General features: G+C 42.5%; 1 protein-coding gene across 3 annotated transcripts in view; it reads left to right on the forward strand.

Moving 5' to 3' along the window:
- The window catches only part of LOC149139963 (FKBP-like peptidyl-prolyl cis-trans isomerase family protein), a 312,982-nt gene that overhangs the window by 11,432 nt on the left and 282,010 nt on the right, over positions 1–19,540 (forward strand). For 2 of the 3 annotated variants that reach the window (XM_089447226.1, XM_089447227.1), the window contains exon 2: positions 14,114–14,412. In XM_089447226.1, coding sequence (XP_089303352.1) covers positions 14,114–14,412 — 299 coding nt within the window. The remainder of the gene's footprint in view (positions 1–14,113; positions 14,413–19,540) is intronic. The other variant, XM_089447228.1, reaches the window with a different exon arrangement.

Raw genomic sequence — 19,540 nt, forward strand, 5'->3', positions numbered from 1 at the left:
ATTAATTATTCGAGCATAAACCATTTAGATGCATCAACCATCTAGAATTTAGATTCCTCTCCTCTTGTCTAGCCTTTGCCTCTACCTCGATTGTCTAGGGATATTAGTCAAAATTGCCCAATTTTGATCAAACTACCTAATCCAAGACTTAAGATATGGTAGAAAAAGCTTAACATGCTTCATCAATGATTTTGACTAGATTGAAAGGTAATTTTTTGCTAAGGGCATGACAAAGGAGTTCAACAATTAACACCACCAACACTAGGGTACATATAGGGCTTGGTGCTCTTGATTAAATGCTAATCACATATTGATATCTTCATACATGATATAATCTAATGAAATGCCACAATCCCATTGATCCCAACTTCCTGAAAACTGTTAAGTTTGCTGAATTTTGAATAGGATATGAAATTATATTTTCTTCATATGAAGTCCAATGAGGCTGGAACCACTCTCAAACATCCTGAGTCATTTCATGGTAATGTTAAAAATTTAAGTAAAAGGATGAAAATGAAAAATTTCTTAAACATTACCATGAGGGAGCATCTAGGAAGCATCAAGGGCGCACCTTGGGAGTGTTTGAGAAGCCCCAACCCAACTTAAGTCAAAGAAAAAATAAAATAAAATATTTAGAACCCTATGAAACCCTGTGGAACTGCCTGTCTCCCTTCGGATCTGCTTGGGATCCGTGCTTGATCCGCCGTGGATTTGAGGAGGATCCGTCGTCAGATCCGCGGTTCGGAAATTCCGGAACTGTGTATCGGGCTGGCATAGTTTCAAATTTCCAGGAATTGTCTTCGCCGGCCCGATCCGCGGTTCCGAAATTCCGAACTGCGGATCCCCCACGGATCCATACGGGTCGCGGATCCTGGTTTGGATCCTTGGGGGGGGCGTTTCGTGCAACACTGGGAAACACTGTAGCGCTGCGGGCTGTCACTGCACCTCATCAATGGGTAGGCCCAAAGATGGATGTACCACCATCTCCAAAAGATCCTTCTTCATTTGATCGGAAACTCCATGCTCCTCCAGTGTACCAACCTCCTGCAAAACTATCTTGTTAGGCTCCAACACCTCCTGATGACAAGCGTCTGCAAGTACTACAACCCTATTGGCTGTCTGTACATGTCTACTTCTTGTCAATGGCTGGCCCAAAGGATGACTGCTCATCCTCTTCCAACATGAGCTCAACATGAGCCACTAGTTGACCCTCCAAAAATGGCCCATCCTGCACACTTTGTGTATCATCCTCATCATCTGACTCATGCTCTTCTATGTGCTCTCCATGCTAAACCATCAGTCATTCACCTACTCCCCTATCTCCTTCCCTCATGGGGACAATTTGCTGCTCATCATACTCCACCACACATGGATGCATATCTGGGCTAGTGTCATCAACTCTACTTGATTGTTTGCGCTCCTCGAGGCATCCTCGTAAGAACCCATGGACTCAACCATAGAAGTAGAATCCTTATCGAAAAGGTCAGAAGGAACCTCCCCCTACTCTAACTCTACCATCTCCTCTGTGTCACTCATGCATGGGTGGTCAGGACCCCAAGGTTCCTTGCAAATGAAGTGAAGATCCTTCCTTCTTAACTCATTTTTATTGCATGGTCCACCAATCCTGAACAACTCCTCCCTGGTCAACTGCCTTTTGAACAGATTTATGTTCTGCTCAACCAACCTTTTGGATAGTTCGTAAGTAGCAGGTGAAACCAACTGTTCCTCCAAATGGCCAACAACTCAGACTGCATCTTCTTGCAAATGGCATCCTGACCTCCCATAACTGAAGACAATATGGATTGCATGTTTGTTTTGACTGTGTCAAGATGATGTTTCTTAATGTTGAAGAAGCATTGGAACATCTGATGAATCAAGTCATCGCACTCCAGATCAAACATGATTTCATATGTTCTGACCAAGGCCATGATTTCCAAAATTTGGAACTTCTTCCCAAAGGTAGGACCCATGGTGTTATCCAAGTCCTGCAAGGTCTCTACTATTAGCTTGAAGACTCTCCTCATGATGTCATCATTGTAAGGAGGTATAGGTGCGGTCAGCATCATGATACTACTGAGACAGGAGGCAACTAGAAGTGTGACCCCTTCACAAGGGTACTCCAAGAACATTTTTTGTATTAGGGTAAGCATAATTGGTTTTAGAGTCCAAAGTAGTTTCTTTCTCTCTAACTGGTGCACTTAGGAAAGGAGTGCATCCAGTTCTTCTAGTTTGAGAAGGGCTTTCACTGTGACCCTCATGTGTTTCAAATCTGTCCCGTGTGCAAGGGTTTTGTGTCCAATTTCCGACTCTTTTTGCAGATCCCTTGGCTGCTCTTTTTGAAGAATGGCATAGACCCCTCTTGAAAAAGGTCCGCTGTTTTGCTTGGGTTTTTGGTCCAATGTTGCATGGTATTTCAAGGAACTAACTTCTGCGTTTTTTAATCTTCTCAATTCATTCAGAAGTTTTGTGAGCCTCTCCACGGTTTAGTTCAATGAGGACAATACATCATGCTGACTTATACAAGACTTTGATTTACAGTGATATGTCCCAACTAATATTACAGTGACATGTCCACTGTAATATCGCAAACTGAAATATTTGGCAACCTGAGACCCATAGCTTTATCATACTCATAACAAATCTGACACAAGCTTTGACTCATCAACAATATATCAAGCTCAACTTAACTCTAACTCAGATAAAATTTTCAGTGACCATGACAATAGTCTGTAATGTTCTGGACCGATTACAAACTCAAAAAAAAACAACATTGACATGGATGTATTGGGCATAATTTAATTTACTGTCAAATATTACACAATGTGTAAGACATTTAGAGAACCTGATAGAATAGTAGCCATGCAATTATGGTGTGAGTTCTAATCAGTTCTGCTACACTTCCTCCAACAAATTGGAAACTTTCACATCTGATGTATATATAATTAGGAGCCCATAAATAAACAACTTGTTGTAGATGATAAATCCCATGCTTCTATGAATGAAATCGCTGGTGCGACCCCCAAATAGGTGATGAATGCAAGCATAGCCAACAAAGCAACTCGTGGGAGTCTAGAATGACTTGCCCCACAAGAAAAATAACTCTTGCACAATGCCTGCACTATACAGAGGATGGTATACGGCCCAGATAGTAAATAGCTTCGACCCCCTGTGAAGAAATAAGATGTACAACCAACAAAGATAGCTCACAATCCTTGTGGCGATAGGAAAATCAACGACTCCTCATTTAGAACTCGGCCAACACTGAAAAACAAATGCTCCAGACAACGAAGCCAGCACTGGTTTTAATCCCCAAAAGACAAAACTTGATTGGGAAATGCTCTTGAAATCAAATATACTGCTACAAGTCTGCGTGATTTGGTTCCAGAGAAAGCTTTCAGATTTGAACCAAATAACCAATGGTCCCTCATTAAATTTGGGCTCTTCTCAATTTATGGTGATCACAATTTTCTAGCCACAATGCTGTAGATTTCAATGCCTCAGCCTAGAAATAGTTCAATTCTTGTTGTACATCTGCTACGGCTTCCACAAGCGATCGACCTTTCTTTGATTAATTTGACCACAATTTCACTGCTGGAACATAAAAAGGCTCGGTCTCTTCCACTATATAAACTCAGCCTTGAGACTGATGCATAAATTACATAACTCAACTCTTGTGAATGGAGCTTTGGTTCACACGTGAAGTTTGGCACTGGAAAATCCCAATTAAATCAGGTAGGAACAATTTACCTCCAAAGTGGCCATCGAATCCTGCTTCTAGTGCGTCCTTTTTCTTGGCTCTGCTACAATATAGATAATTCGTCCCAAAGGAATTTCAATTCTGGAATAATTGCACAAACAATTATGTCTTTGAAGCTCAACTGTTGGGATAAAACTGGTTCGGTCTTCTCCTTCAGATGGCTCGATTTTCTTGTTAGCAAGGGACTGGAATTTATATGAAAAATTATATATATGAAACCCTCAAAGACTCAGCCTAAGGTTGAGAGAATCGATGCCCAAATTGGCAATTAAATTTTTGGCCTTCAGCTCGGAGAAGAATAATGTTTGGCCTCTCTACTGTAACTCTCAGCCTCCTGAATCTCTTGCAAACTTGTCCTGCTCCTGTAGATAGTCACTTCAGAAATTGGTTTCCCAAACATTGTATTTGGCTTCCCTAAAAAGATTTAAATGCAGCCTCTTTAAGAAACCACAGTCGGCTTCAAAATTTAATCTAATTTGGCTTTCCGAAACAATTTTAGTCCACGACTTTTACAAAATGAGTCGGCCCCTTTATAATTACTTTATAATTGCTTGGCTTAATAAATTTTTTGGTTCTCAGCCTCTTCTGAAAATATTGGCCAATTTTATTTAATATATGCGCCTTGTACGCATCCCCTTAAAAATAATGGCCCAATTTGTCGCACAATCATTAAGTAGAAGACAAATTAGGAAGAATTTGTCTAATGCTTGGTAATAAAACTTTGTAGGGTGGCCAAGGCAAAGTTCTTCAAGAATTGTCGAATAAGCAAACAAATTGGAGAATTCGACACTTTGCGGAATTACTGCAAATAATCCTGACACCTTTGAACCATAATTGCTGCCATTGAACCCATAGGCTGAGCCAAGACCAAGGCTTCGATACCACTATAATATCCCAAATGGAAAATTTTGCAAATTTTCGGAATTTCAACTCAACAAAATGCTTCATATAAAATTTACATTCATTTAACAGAACGTTGCCATGTAAAATCTAACGAATAGAGTACTGCAATTCAGTAACACAATGAACAAAAATAATCTCAGCTTTTATTATAATAGATAACTGGGGTTTACATGCTAAATCAACCAATATATCTAAGATGGGAAAGTTGGCCTCAAGAATTTGCGCCAATACTGAACTGAGATGCGCCTGCTAAACTCTCCCGTGAATTCTGGATGAATTCACCAAGGGGAGAGATGGGTAGTCGCCCACTCTCACTCACCTGAGGATTTCCGTCCTAGGGCTACTGCTGAAGATGGGAACTCCTGGTTCTCCCAACCTATCCACAAGAAAAATATTCAACTCAAAGATGTCCCAAATGGTCTCCTCCTCTTTTATAGATTTGATGGACCCCTCTAGAAGCTTTTATTTTATTATTATTTTAATAACTTGGTACTTATTCCTTCCTTTAATTTTAATTAAAATTCCTTTTTAATTCAGGAAAATGGTAAATCAACCACCATCCCTCCTCAAGCCATTGAAAGTCACTACCCACCATCTCATGCTGTAGATCTTCTCGTTCCAGTTCCAATGAGCTATTACACTAAGGTGTTCTATCAAGTATTCCTCCTAGAATGCCACCTTAAGCGTAATTAATTGAGTTAGGCTCAATCAATGTTGCACGAAGTAGGGACGAAGTGGGGACGTTTTTTGGAAGAGGGGACACGGAAGCATCATTTCTCAAAAATCTAGGAAGCGAAGCGTCTTAGAATTGTCTACTATATATATATTTATATTTTTTTGCATTTATATTAAAAAAAACATCCAAAATACCAAATTAGTTGTAGAAGACATGAAAACATGCATATTTTTACATAAATCAAGATAGATATGGCATCCATTGTTGTAATGTTCCTAACTTGGAAATTCAGTGATACACAAAGCAAATAGACAAACCAACATCCAAAAATGAGATACAATCAATAAACACCCATGAAAGCACTGGAAATAGAGAACATCTGAGCCATTTTATTAAATCTTTCTGGAGCAAATACAATAGTGATGGAATGGTGCACCTGGGCTTGTCTCCAAGGACAAGCGTGACAAAACCCAGGTGAGCAAATGATGATCCTAGAGCTGCCCAACTGTTGCTCCAGAGGTAATCTACGCTGCCCAGAAAACTGCGCTGCCTGCTGGAAAGGATGTGCTGGAAACCCTGCTTCCTTTTTTGCAACTTCAGCTCTCGACTCCTCAACAAAAACCCACCAAAACCCAGGAAAGGTTTGGCCTAGTTCAGACCCTTGAAAATTGACCCCCAAGGACCATGGCCTCCTCCTCACGCTGGCAAACTCGGCATGTCTAGAATTGGCTGGGAAAGCCCTCCAAATTTGCCCCAAACACTGAGATGCTGTCCCCTATGACTTTCCTCCCTTCTCTCAACTGATCCCAACTTCATAGCTCTCTCCACCAACTCCCACGTGAGCCCCAAAATGGCCCTCTGCGCAGTCCACCACAACTATAAGTCGAGCTGCCCAAATGCAACAACCTCCTGCTCCCAAACTCCTCCCAAAGGCTGATCCTCTGTTGTACTCCAACTCTCCAAACTTTCCCGGCAAGTGCTGCCCGGATGGACTCCCAATCACCTCTGTGTGTTTACCTTTCTGCACGTTCCAAAAATTCGCTTCATTGGTTCGAAGGCTGAGTGGTATGGCCACAAATCTCCTCTAGTTCTCCTCAAGGTAGAGCGAAATTCTTTCCTAGGGTGGCACTGGAAGTCCCTCGAAGGAAAGGTTGAGTCTCTCGCCTGAGAAACTCGATGCTAAACAACCAATTAACTCGGCTAAGCAGCTCGAGCAACACAAGTAAATTCGATGTGGAAAATGAATGCCTCAATTGAGGAGCTCTTCCTCCTTATATCTTTGTGGGCCTTCCTTCCCTCATGTGGGCCCCTCTCCAAGCCATTTGATTCCCCTCCAAGGAAATTTGAATTACCCAAGTGCCCAAGTGCGTTTTCACACGTGGGTGCCCCCCACCTTCCACTAGCAATCTAATTTAGTCTTCCTTTCTCCTAAGTTCCTAAGTAAAAAATGCTTGGGTTCTTTTACTTATCAAAATTTATGCAAAATTGTGGAGAGACCAAAACCTGTTACAAATTTATTTGGGAAGGGACATGACAGTCCTCCCCTCCCAAATGTTGCTTTCCCTCAAGCAACTTCAGCGTTGGGTGCTCCAGAATGTGCTCACCCTCCCATGTGGCATCCTCATCCGGCAGGTTCTTCCAATGCACCAAAAGCTCCCTAATGGTCCTACTCCTCAGCTTCCTCTCCCGGGTCTCCAAAATGGCCTTAGGCTCCAAAACCAGATGGCCCTCATCATCTAGTGGGGGTAACTCTATTGCTGCTGTCACCTGTTGTCCCAACACCTTTTTGAGGCATGAGACATGGAAGATGTTGTGAATTTTGCTCCCTTGAGGCAGCTCCAACTCGTAGGCCACCTCTCCAACTCGTCTGACCACCCTGTACGACCCATAAAAACGTGGTTGTAGCTTCTCGACCCCTTTTTGCTTCAAGGTGGACTGTTTGTATGGCTGTAACCGGAGATACACCAAATCCCCCTCCTCAAAGTGTCTCTCAGTTCGGTGCCTGTCAGCGTACATCTTCTGCTGATTTTGTGCTGTTACTAAGTTGTCCTTGAGAGCCTTGAGGATGTCTTGGCTCTCTAGGATCCAGTCTTTGGCCTTTGGGGCCTGACTGTCTCCAAAAACAATGTCAACAAAAGATAATGCATCATAACCATACAAGGCACGAAAAGGAGTCATACCGATGGACATGTGATGGGTGGTGTTGTAGCAATACTCGCCCAAGTGCAGCCACTGAATCCAAGCCCTCTGTTGCCCAGTCACGTAGTTCCTAAGGTACCCCTCCAACCACTGATTAACTTGCTCGGTCTGGCCATCTGTTTGGGGGTGGTAGCTCATGCTAGGGGTGAGCTCAGTACCAACCAATTTGAAGAGCTCCTGCCAGAATCCTCCCATGAACTTGCTGTCCCGATCACTCACTATGTTCTTAGGAAGCCCATGCAACCGAAAGACCTCCCTGAAGAACAACTCTACAACTTGTGAAGCCGAATACCAGGTTGGGATGGTGAAAAAGTGGGCATACTTAGTCAACCAATCAACTACTACATAGATGCAATCCTTTCCCTGTACTGTGGGGAGCCCAATGATGAAGTCCATGGAGATACTCTCCCATTTCCCCTCAGGGATGGGGAGCGGCTGCAATAACCTGGTGGGGTGAATTAGTTCCCCTTTGTTCCTCTGACATGCCTCACACTCCTATACGTGCCTCAACATGTCCCCCTTGAGGCCCTTCCATGTGAAACGCTCCCTGACTGCCATGTATGTTTTTCTGAACCCCTGATGCCCTGACAATGGCGAGTCATGTGTTGCTTGGAGCACTCTCTCCCTCAACTGCGAGTTGGGAACTAGAAATATGCACCCCTTGTAGTAGATGACCTCGTCCATCACCTGGTAGCGCTCATCTGCGTGGGTCCCCTCCAGAATCTCGCATGCCCTCCTATCTTTGGAATACTCTACCAACAACTGGGCCTTCCAATCATGGCAAATGCTCATGAGTGAGAGGCCTGCGGGTCTCCTGGATAGGGCATTGACCACTACATTGTGTTTCCCTCGCACATACTCTATGTCAAAATCATAGGCTTGCACCTTGCTGACCCATCTCTATTGTCTGTTGTTGAGGCCTTGCTGCCCCATGAAGTGACGAAGACTATTGTGATCAGTGTTCACTCGGAATCTGTTACCCACCAAATACTGCCGAAATTTGGCCAAGGCATGCATGATGGCCAACATCTCCTTGTCATATATAGAATATGACCTCTCATGGGGTAAGAGCTTCCGACTCTCGAAAGCAATGGGGTGCCCATCCTGAGATAATACTGCCCCGATTCCCTCCCCAGATGCATCACACTCCATGGTGAAGGGCTGGGAGAAGTCTGGAAGTGCCAATACTGGACAACTGCTCATCACCTCCTTGAGGCGGTCAAAAGCTGATTGTGCCCCATCTGTCCATGCGAAAGCCCCTTTCTTAGTCAAATCCGTGAGAGGAGCTGCTAACTGTGAAAACCCCTTGACAAACTTCCGATAATACGTGCAGATGCCGAGGAAGCCCCTCATCAATGTCACATCTCTGGGTACCGACCAATCATGGATAGCCTGTATCTTCTCCTCATGTACCTTCACCCCATCGATGCCAATAATATGCCCCAAGTAGAGCATCTCGGTCAGGCCAAACTCATAGTTGGACAACTTGGCATAGAACTGAGGTTCCTCCAAAATACACAACACCTCCTCCAAGTGTTGGAGATGCTCCTCCCAAGTTTGGTTGTATATCAGTATGTCATAAAAAAAAACCAATACAAACCTCCTCAACTACTTCTAGAACACATGGTTCATACATGACTGAAAGGTAGCCAGGGCATTGGTCAACCCAAAGGGCATGACCAAAAACTCGAAGTGCCCATAATGGCATCGAAAGGCTGTCTTGGGGATGTCTTGATCCCTCACCCTGATCTGATGGTACCCCGAACGTAGATCTATCTTAGAGAAGTACTTGGCTCCTCTAAGCTCATCCATCAACTCATCGATGCAAGGAATGGGGTACCGGTTCTTCAATGTCTTCCTATTGAGTGCCCGGTAGTCAATGCACATGTGCAAGGTTCCATCCTTCTTCTTCACCAGCACCACTGAAGAAGCAAAGGGACTGGAACTTGGCCTGATGTGGCCCAACGCCAACAACTCTTTGATGGCCCGCTCAATCTCGTCCTTATAGGCCTTAGGGTGCCTATAAGGGGTGGTAATCACTGCCTGCACACCAGGCTCCAACTCGATGGTGTGCTCGAATCCCCTGTTTGGTGGCTGCCCTGGTGGAATATCTCCAAATACCACTGAGTACCTGTCTAGCAAGGCCTGTATGTCTAGAGGTGGTGGTTGGGCTTGTCCCCCAACCTTTGAAACCCTCAGCTCTATTGCCCACACTATGTCTCCATGTTGCAGATCTGCCTCCATCCTATGCGCTGAGACTGTCTGTGGTGGGTACAAAATTGGACCGCGTCTTCCCTCTGTGCTGTCTCTCAATACCCCTGCGTCACCTCCTCCTTAGTCACTGACTGCTGCTGATGCCCTCCTCTTCCTCCACCTTGCAACTCTCCCTCTGAAATCAATCTCCTTCTCTTTGAGAATCGATTTTCCTTGGGATACTGAGTATCCACTGGTGTGTCTCCAAATGATCCTCAAGTCTTCTCTTATACTTTTCCTGTTGATGAATCAACGACCGAGATTAAGTGTCTAATCAACGGATAAGATTAAAACAGACTTGATCCTTGTCTCTTAGAAGCTTCTCACCCTTATCTTTATTAATACCTATTAAAATTTTTATTTTTCTAAGTTTAGACTTAGGAACCCATTAAAAATATTAATTATTTTAATAACTCCTCATTCGGGTGGAATTTCTCCAAACGATTTATGGGTTTTGGAGATCTCAAGTATTCTAGCCCCTCCACAAAATTTTGGAGCTAGAGCACATCTGATGCTACCCAAAATCAACAATGACAAGGTCCCAAGTTACCTAGGCTCGTTGCATGACTCAACTCATCATACTAGTATCACTTTTACATTATTCCCGCAAGGCTTGTGGAACTTGAGTACAACAGAAAAAGATGAGAAGAAGAAATAGAGTTGAAAAACTATAATGAGATAGTGAACTCTGATGGTACATTGAAGCCTATGATACATCCTTGGGCATGGAGCCTTCAACAAATCTTCAGGTGCCACTCCAGTGGTCAATATGCTAGGCAACTAAACTGGGGCCCAAGCCCACCAGAGGACCATATTGACACCCCTAGGGGATGCGTTGAGAACCATGGGAATCCACCATGTGTTAGAGCATCATTTCATGCCATGGGTACCTTTAGGACCTCCAACAGTTTGTTCATTGCCCCACATTATTTGCGAGATGATGCACTTCGATTTTTGTGCCTCGGGCTTCTTTAACATGATCATGGCAGTTGATCTAAGGCCTAGAGGAGGTTTGTCTCACCTTTGAGACTTGGGAGGGCAGGCACCATCATCAGAGTCCTCATTTGGAACGTTGTACAGGCTTTTCTTTCATCTGGAGACCCATGAGACCAACATTTGTGCCCCAAACCCACTTTGGGGCCCCACATGATGACTTGCATGGAAAATTAGGGGATATCCCTTGATTCATGTTTATTGGAGCTCTTTCTCTCATCATGGCACTTAGAGGAGCCAACATGGCCTTGCAACGACCCTACATCATCGTGATGTCATCAACTCGGCTTGCATATGGATTGCTAATTCATAACTTGTGATAACTACTTGGTCGATTTGTGACCAAGACTTGTTTTTAGCACATTATTTTATAATTTTGGGGGCTCATTAGGCTAATTCGATTTAGAGAGACTCATATAAATAGAAGTGAGTCTCATTTGTGAGAACTCATCATCATCACTTGGATTCTTCTCTTGTAAAAGAACTCGCACTTTTTCTTTGGAAGCTATTGGAGTATCTTGGATGCACTATGATATTTGGAGCTGATTTTTGATCTTGTCTTGGAGCTACTTCTTGAATATGGATGGATATATTGCATGATTATCTTGTAAGTTCTTTTGTTGATGAAATCTTTCTCTTGAAAATGTCTAATGTATGTAATTGCTGCAACTAATGTAAATGCTATTGTGCCCTAATTTTGTTGAAGAAATTTTTTGGAAGCTATTTGGTTGGCTCTTGCATATGTTACTCATGATATAACATGCAATGAATGTTCCTAGTGATGAAATGTTATTTTTCTTCATGAAACTCCATATTCTAATAGTAGGTAATTGTTGAAGGTTGGTAGCTAGGGCATCAAATTTTGACCTCCTTGAGGACAAATTTGGCCAATCTAACGCATCTAGGACTCCATAGCCCAAAGGACTAGGCACTAGTCCAAGGATTTTGGTGATCAAACTCCTCTTTCTCCATACTTTTTCCTCTTAAATTTCAGTCCCCTAAAGGTAGGGCAAAAATCTAAAGCTTGGAGCGAAATTTTAAGGAGGTGCTTTTTCGGGAATCCAAGGGCCCAAACATCAAGCTTGGGGTCTTGGCTACCTATGCTCCAAGTTTGGTGGGCATCCGCCTGAGTTTCATTCATAAAATCTCTTGCCCTAGGTGCTACCCTAAGAGGGAAAACCTTGGTCTTTCTCTCTCACCTTGGGGACTTCCTTGAGGGTTGTATGAGCATAGTATTCTTTGGAATAAATCTCAAGAAACCCTTTTTCCTCATTGCCTTGACCTAGTGAGTACCTTGGAAGCATTTCTTCCCATGATTATTCATAAAACCCTAGGTCTAGCACAAGTCTTTCTTAGGTCTCTCAAAGAGAGTGAAGAACCTTTAGAAGTGTTAAATCATCACATAGAGCTTATTTGAGAGGTCCTACCTCATCTCCTAGAGTCTTGACCTTAGGAATACCCATTACCATCATCATATCTCAAACCCTAAGTCTTGATCTCTTCTTCTTAAAGCCTTTCTTGGAGAGCGTGTCCTTGAAGCATTGAGCCATTGGTGTCTCTCCTTGAATGGGCTTGGTGGAATCAGGCTATACCTAAATCATTGATCCATTCATTCTTAGTGATTCCTTTCATATTGGGCCTCCTCCCATCAATGAAAGTCCGTAAAAGGCAAGGGACTTTGACTGAGTTAACAGTGGGTCATTGTTCCATTGTTGTCACTTAGTCTAGTAGTTGTCTCTTAGGTTTCCCTTCCTTAGGGCCTTGCTAGATTGTGTGGTAACATGCCCCAAAATAATAAGCAAAAACACATGATTGCAAAATGGTAAAAGTACTTGCTGATGGATGACCCACCTTCCTTCATGGAGTAATACCGGATGGGAGAAAGAGATCTGACCAGAGCATATATATGTGGAGGGTCCATGGCATCATGTCAAGTGTTGATCAATAGGGCTGCTGGCTGTCTGATTGTCCAAGAAGGAGAATTTTTTATCCTATGGGTTATCCACTTTTTGGTGGGTAACAAGCACCTTGCATGAGCTTGTTGCTTAAGGATGAAGACATGTTGGACTTTCAATTATGTGTCTTCATTATTATAGTATATTATGAGGGCATTTTGGTTTTGAGTGGCTCACTTATGTAATAGTTTAACACTTTTAGTATTTCTGTAGTATTTTCTATGAAAAGTAAGTGGATCTAGCAACCAGAAATACTATTATATTGTAAAAGGAGTTGAGCTGATATATTGGGGAGATTCCACCTTGGAGCTTAGTTGAACATCTTGAAGGCAATGAAAGTTATTGTTTAATCTTATTTAAGCACATGTTTTAGGTTCGATATTGCTGAAGACTAGTGCTGGAATTTCTTGCATCAAATGTGTTGTGAAGGGCCATAATCCAGGTGACATTGTTCCTTGTTTGGAAGAAGTTTAATTGTGGTTCATTGTCCCTTTAAAATATTCATATCTATTGCTGGAAAATGTGCTTGGGTATCTTCTTCTTTAATTCAGATTAGCTGCAATTTATATTATCTTGTAGCTAACACCCTCATGCATGCTTGGAGGTCTTTCTTCCTCCAGATTCCTCTCAAGGGATTTCTGTGTTAGTGGCCAGCAAGATAGGCCTACTGTGGGTTGTTTATTCAGGTTACATGCTTCCATATCTCATAACAAAACAGACCTCGTATGTTTTATCCTTTGACTCTGCTTACCCAACCAATTGGCACTAGTCTTGTTCCACCCATCACTTTATTCATAAAAACCATATTACAATTTATATTTTGTTAAAGATAAACAAATCATTTACTTTGAGGTTTATTTGCATATCTTTGGCAATCATATTCTAGGGATACCCCATTGTGCCAGAGGAGAGCCAGCCTAAAGTGAGAAAAGGGCTGCTGTGGCGACAGTAAGCAGCCTTCTTGAGTTCCTATAAGGTTGCACTTGTGTTTGAGGACGTTACCACAAGAAGTGCAGGTTTGGATCGTAACAACTGTGAATGCACTACCAATTTCTGTAAATCTACCTTTTCTCAAATTCAAACCATGTGGGTATTTCTCTCTCTCTTTGCATGGCAAGCTACACTGATCGCTAACTTGATAGATTGTTATTTTGTACAGAGATGAATATGTTGTTTTAAAGTCAGTACTTTTCAAGCTAAATTTCACTTTTGATAGGGTTTATTATTGTATGTTTGCATTTATTGGGTAAATTTAAAAATCCAAGACTTCAAAAATACATGAATCTTGTATGGGAGATGAGTTGGTTGATAAAACATTAATTAGATTAATTAAAATCGGTAAATAGTCTTGGTAATCCAATTATCTTGGCCTTTTAGGTGCAGGCCTGGCTTATGCAACAATTTATGATCAAGCTAAAGAGAGGAAATTGGAACCCACAAAACAGTCCTTGATAGCGCTGTGCCAACATTCTGATTCTCAACATAGAAGATTTATTACTCGAAAATATCATGTGAACGTTCGAATTCTTAATCGAAGAGACGCAGTCAGATTAATTGGTTTAGCAGCTGGACTATGTATGGATCTTTCTCTGATGTATGATGCTAGAGGAGCTGGTTTACCTCCACAAGAAAATGCAAAGTTGTGTGATACAACATGTGAGAAGGAACTTGAAAATGTATGGTGAGATAACAGGGACCTTAAACCAGAACTTTTTGTTGATAGGATTACTATTGCTTTACTAAAGAAAAATTATTTCCTTGCCTAAATCTTTTATTCAATGTTACAGTCAATTCATTCATAAGTTTAAATGTCTTCCTGCTTCTCTTTCTCAGTTCTGCAACAGTAGTAATGTGATGAAAGAAAATTTTGTAGCTTATCAGCTGTGCATATGTGAGTATTTAATCTATAATATTTTCCTCGGAAATTTAAAAAATTCAGGGAATATTTGTTGCTTTCAAGTAATGGACATTGGACAGCACTATTATATGCTTTAGGAGGTTCCAGCGCATTTTATGAACATTCTGAGGTATTAGAATAATGTGTATGATGTGTTTGTTGTTCTCATATGTACGACTTGATCCAAACAGAGTAGGAAACACTCTGTTTGTTTCTTGACTAAACATAGGGTTAAATATCTTTGTAACTCAGACCTGGGTTTGTCTCTATATTAACTTGAAATTAAAATTTCACAAGGTCACTAAATTATTCACAAATATATCTCATTTTGTAATATTCCTAGTGGAAAAATTAAGTGGATAATAGTAACATAAACTATGAACAACAACCAAATTTTACATGCACACACAATTATCAAACACAGGACATGGCACCAAAAATCTGAGTCATCTTATTAATTGGAGCAGAATGAGTACAATATAGGTAGAGAAAGAGGAACTTGGGCTTTCTACAACAAGCAAGGAAAAACCCAGGTTGCAAATTGAATGCCCAAGTGCCGGAAGATCTGCCCACCAAAGCTCAGTGCTGCCCCAGAAATTTCTGCTTCAGCGGCTGGGAGGAAATTGGGAAATATGCCTCAAATGTGCTCAGAAACTCCTGAAATTTTAGCTGGCACATCTCCTTAATAAGCCCAACCAAACCTAGAAATATCTCACAGACCCAAGTGGTGCAAATGGTCCAGACATGAACTGTGCCCTCCTCAAGTAATTTCTATTGCTAACTGCTATCTGGAAAACTGATTTCTGCCAAAAACACCACCCAGAAAATTCTACGAAATTAACCCCTGATTACTCTCACTAAACCCACAAAAACCCAAAAAGGGTTTGGACAAATTTTACTGATCATCCGGGACTCCAATTTTAAGCTTACTCCTTTCAACTGGCTGCCAAATAGCTACAGAAATTTTCTGTTGCAATAGAGCTGAAATTGTCATGTTCCCTTTTCTGGTTTCCCTTATGGCGGTCAAGATGGATTTCCATGGTTTGAGGCAGTCAGGTCAAGATTTTTGGTCAGTGAAGAAGTTGATTTGGTCATTGTACAGTGGAGAAAACTTCAACTACACAGCTGAACCTTCACTCCAGTGTGTGCATGATATAACAAAATGTCTCACGGGAAAACTCACTAGAAAACTTAGAGATTTGTGGCTATTTGGGAAGTTTCCTTGTCCGAAATTTTCCAGAAATAAGAGGCCCAGTATATGAAGAGAAAAGAGCCGAATTAAATTGTGTGGCAGTAGTGATTCCAAGGTTGAATTTATTGTGCTTCAACAGGGGTCACAATAGGCCAAAATTTTGTGTGATAACAATGGTTTTAAGGCCAAATTATGGTACAATATAGGGAGGCCGAATACCCTGTGTGTCTGGCAAATCGGTCTCATAATTGTTATCTCACTGGGTTGTATCCTTAAAGCAGGGTTTTTATTGTCCCATGTCATCCTACCACTGTTTATAAGGAAGAGAAAGGGGATGAGATCCTTGAAGTATTCAACAATATTAGTTGAGAGGCCGTATAGTTTGGTTTGAAGACATTGGCACCAGACAAAAAGGAGAATTGAATTGCAAAGCTGTTCTAGATCGAAGCCTTCTCTCCATTGTTGGTCAGTTTTGGGAGTCATTTGCTAGTTGTGTGGGTTTAAAAGAGCACATATAATGATTGGAGCAAGAACTTAAGCATTGTTCAGCCGACTGTCCAGGTTCCACTGTATATTCAGTTTCCTTGAGTATGGATCTACTATATAATTAGTTGTAGAATGTTGAACGTAAACAAATTCATGCCTGTAATTTGTGAACTGACATTTAGATAGAGGAGAATACATTCCGTGTTGGGTTGTGTTATATTCTTTTCACAACTAGCCCTCCTAGTTAACGGGGGGTTAGAGGGGGGGCGAAGCCCCCCCTTCGTTGCGCCGATTGCGCAACGGGGGGGTCACAGGGGGTTTGAGGGGAGTGCGTAGCCCCCCTCTACGGGGTCCAGGGTAGCACCCCAGGAATTTTTTTTTGGGACCCTATATTAGGTGGGCAGACCTACCTATGGTTTTGTGCATGGTTTTCGCACGTGGTTTTGGGCGTGATGGTTTTTCGGTCCATGGTATTGGATGCTTCGGCATGTATAAATATGTATTGTAACATTTAAAAGAATATAATGAAAAATCAATCTGGTAGTCCCGGTTTTGGGATCTAGGGGAAAATCTCTGTGTATATGTTTTTTATGTGTTATGCTCTCGCATTGTTTATTTTCTATGTTTTAGAATTCGTATGCAGGTAATTTCTGTACGGGGTTATGGATGCTTCGGCATGTATAAATATGTATTGTAACATTTAAAAGAATATAATGAAAAATCAATCTGGTAGTCCCGGTTTTGGGATCTAGGGGAAAATCTCTGTGTATATGTCTTTTATGTGTTATGCTCTCGCATTGTTTATTTTCTATGTTTTAGAATTCGTATGCAGGTCATTTCTGTACAGGGTTAAAACCTACAATTGGTATTAGAGTTGTTTTGGCTTCAAAGGGATGCTTTTGTTGCTGAGGGGTATCTGCGGGGTCGATTCTGGTGGTGAAAGAAGATGGCGAGCAGTGGAAAGATAGAGATCGAGAAATTTAATGGTCAAAGTTTTGAGCTATGGAAACTCAAGATGGAGGAGTTGTGTTGAAGTTTCTAAGTTTACTTAGTTAGAAACCCTCCATGCACTTTATCTGATTTATTCCTACCTACTTGTTATTTTACTTAACAAGTTATTTACAATGTAAATACTGAAAATAAACACTAGTGCATGCTCAACATATTACAGATCAGCAACTAAAAGAAATAGAAACAAACACACCATATGACACCATTATTTTTGGATTAATGTCCCCGAAAAACCTAATGTGGGGAAACCGGTGCAACTATCTGAGGGTTTTCTTATTAAGCAATATCAGAGTACAATCTGGGTGATGAAACTGGCCTACCCAACAGAGAATTTCCTTGGCAGTAATACTTCTCAGTTTCTGACAAATCTCCTAGATGAAACCCAGGATAATCCTTCCGACAGCTACTCAGCACAAATCTGCCCCAGAAACCCCAACGTCAGTCTCTCTTTGGACTGTGTCAGCCTCTCTCTGCCCCACACTGGCCGTGCGTCACCCCGGATGGGCCTGCGTCAGCCCTCTGGCCCTTTGCGTCAGCACGCTGGCCTCTTTGAGGCTTTGCGCACCTCTCAACTGGCTCTGCGTGGCCCTGCGTGAGCCTTGGCTGGCTCTGCATCACTCTCCCCGGCGACTGCATTGCTCTCCCGACACTATCTCTGCCTCTCTGTACTCAAATGACCCTCAGCTGCATCTCCCGATCACTAATTCTATCTCTCTTAGCAAACCCCGCTCTAGAGAATAGAATGGCTGATCACTCTGGTGTGTTCTCCTAGTGACCCTCAAGCCTCCTCTTATACTTTTCCTATTGACATATCAACGGCTGAGATTAAGTCCCTAATCAATGACTAAGATTAGATCTGGCTTGATCCATGTCTTTTGGACCATTTTAAGACAGTTTCATATTAATACACATTAACATTTTATTTTCCCTAAGTTTAGACTTGGGGACTCCATTACTCCATTAAAAATATTAATTATTTTAATATATCCTGAACTGTTTAGAATCTGACCAAACCCTTTCTAGGTATTGGAGATCTTGTGTGTCCTAATCTCTCCACCAAATTTCGTGGCTAGAGCACATTCAATGCTACCCCAAATCAACACTCCCTCTTAGTGAGGACTGTGCTCTAGCAATACTCCTCACTGAGTATTACTTTGATCATCCGGCATCAGTCCCTATGCTGATGCTAGGCATGCTGCCCACCATCCTCTGCACTGCTATATCTTGTACTGCTGCATCTGTACGACAGCTCCCTCTGCATTCGTGCTGCTGCTGGTCCTTTCTCCCAGCATTGCATCGCACTGTACCTCCTCTCATCATGTTGCATCCTGCTTCCCACTGCTGCACTGCAACCCAGTTACTGAGAAGTAAGTAACTGATCTCCCAATCTGACCTCCCTGTTGGGTTAGGACACCCACTGATGCTGAAACTCCCTCTGCCGCTGACAAGTGCTCCCTCTCTGACCTCTGTGCTGCTGCAACAACTCCCTGCATCTCGCACCGTTGCAGACCTCTCTGTGCCATCCTGCACTGGTGCAACACTCCTGTGCTTCTCGCATTGCTGCAGCCTGCGAGCCGTCTCAGGACTCCTGTACTGTAGCTCTCCCTTTCGTTCCATCCGCATCCATCTCTACTCAATTCAGCCAGTCCTGCTACTCCTCTCCGGGGCTCTTGTAGCAAGGTCTAAACCAAGAGGCTGGGTACCTTGAGGATCCTGCCCCTCATCGCCTGTAGTTCGCATGACTACAACTTGATGTTTCCCCACTTCTTCTGAAGTGGCGCATGTGCACTCATGGCACAGTCATCGTTTGTCAAAACTTCATTCTCTGCCCGTGTTGGTGCTGCCTTAGTCTCGAAAGACTTTCCCTTACTCTTCTTCCTTGGACGCTGGGTCGCATAATGACCCAGGTCCCCACAGTGGAAGCACTTGATCTTGGAGAGATCTTTCTTCTTCCGCTTTTCCTGCTTTTCCTCAGATGCTAGGGCAACATCTTCCTCCTCATGCTTGACTTTGATCCCCTTGCTACTGCTACCCATCTACCACTGCCATCTGATCTCTTCCTGGCGAAGAGCTGTCCACATCTCGTCCAAGGTGGGAGAGTCCCTCTGTCCAGTATACTCTAGACAAATACCTCCCAGTATTCTGAGACAACATTCAGGGATGTCCTCACCATTAACTCCTGATCCGGTGTTGCTTCTATAGCAATCAATTGATCTCG

This window comes from Pinus tabuliformis, chromosome X, assembly GCF_031772625.1.
Source record: "Pinus tabuliformis cultivar Carrire ecotype Pingquan chromosome X, CPIR1, whole genome shotgun sequence".
In the NCBI taxonomy this organism is placed as follows: Eukaryota; Viridiplantae; Streptophyta; class Pinopsida; order Pinales; family Pinaceae; genus Pinus; species Pinus tabuliformis.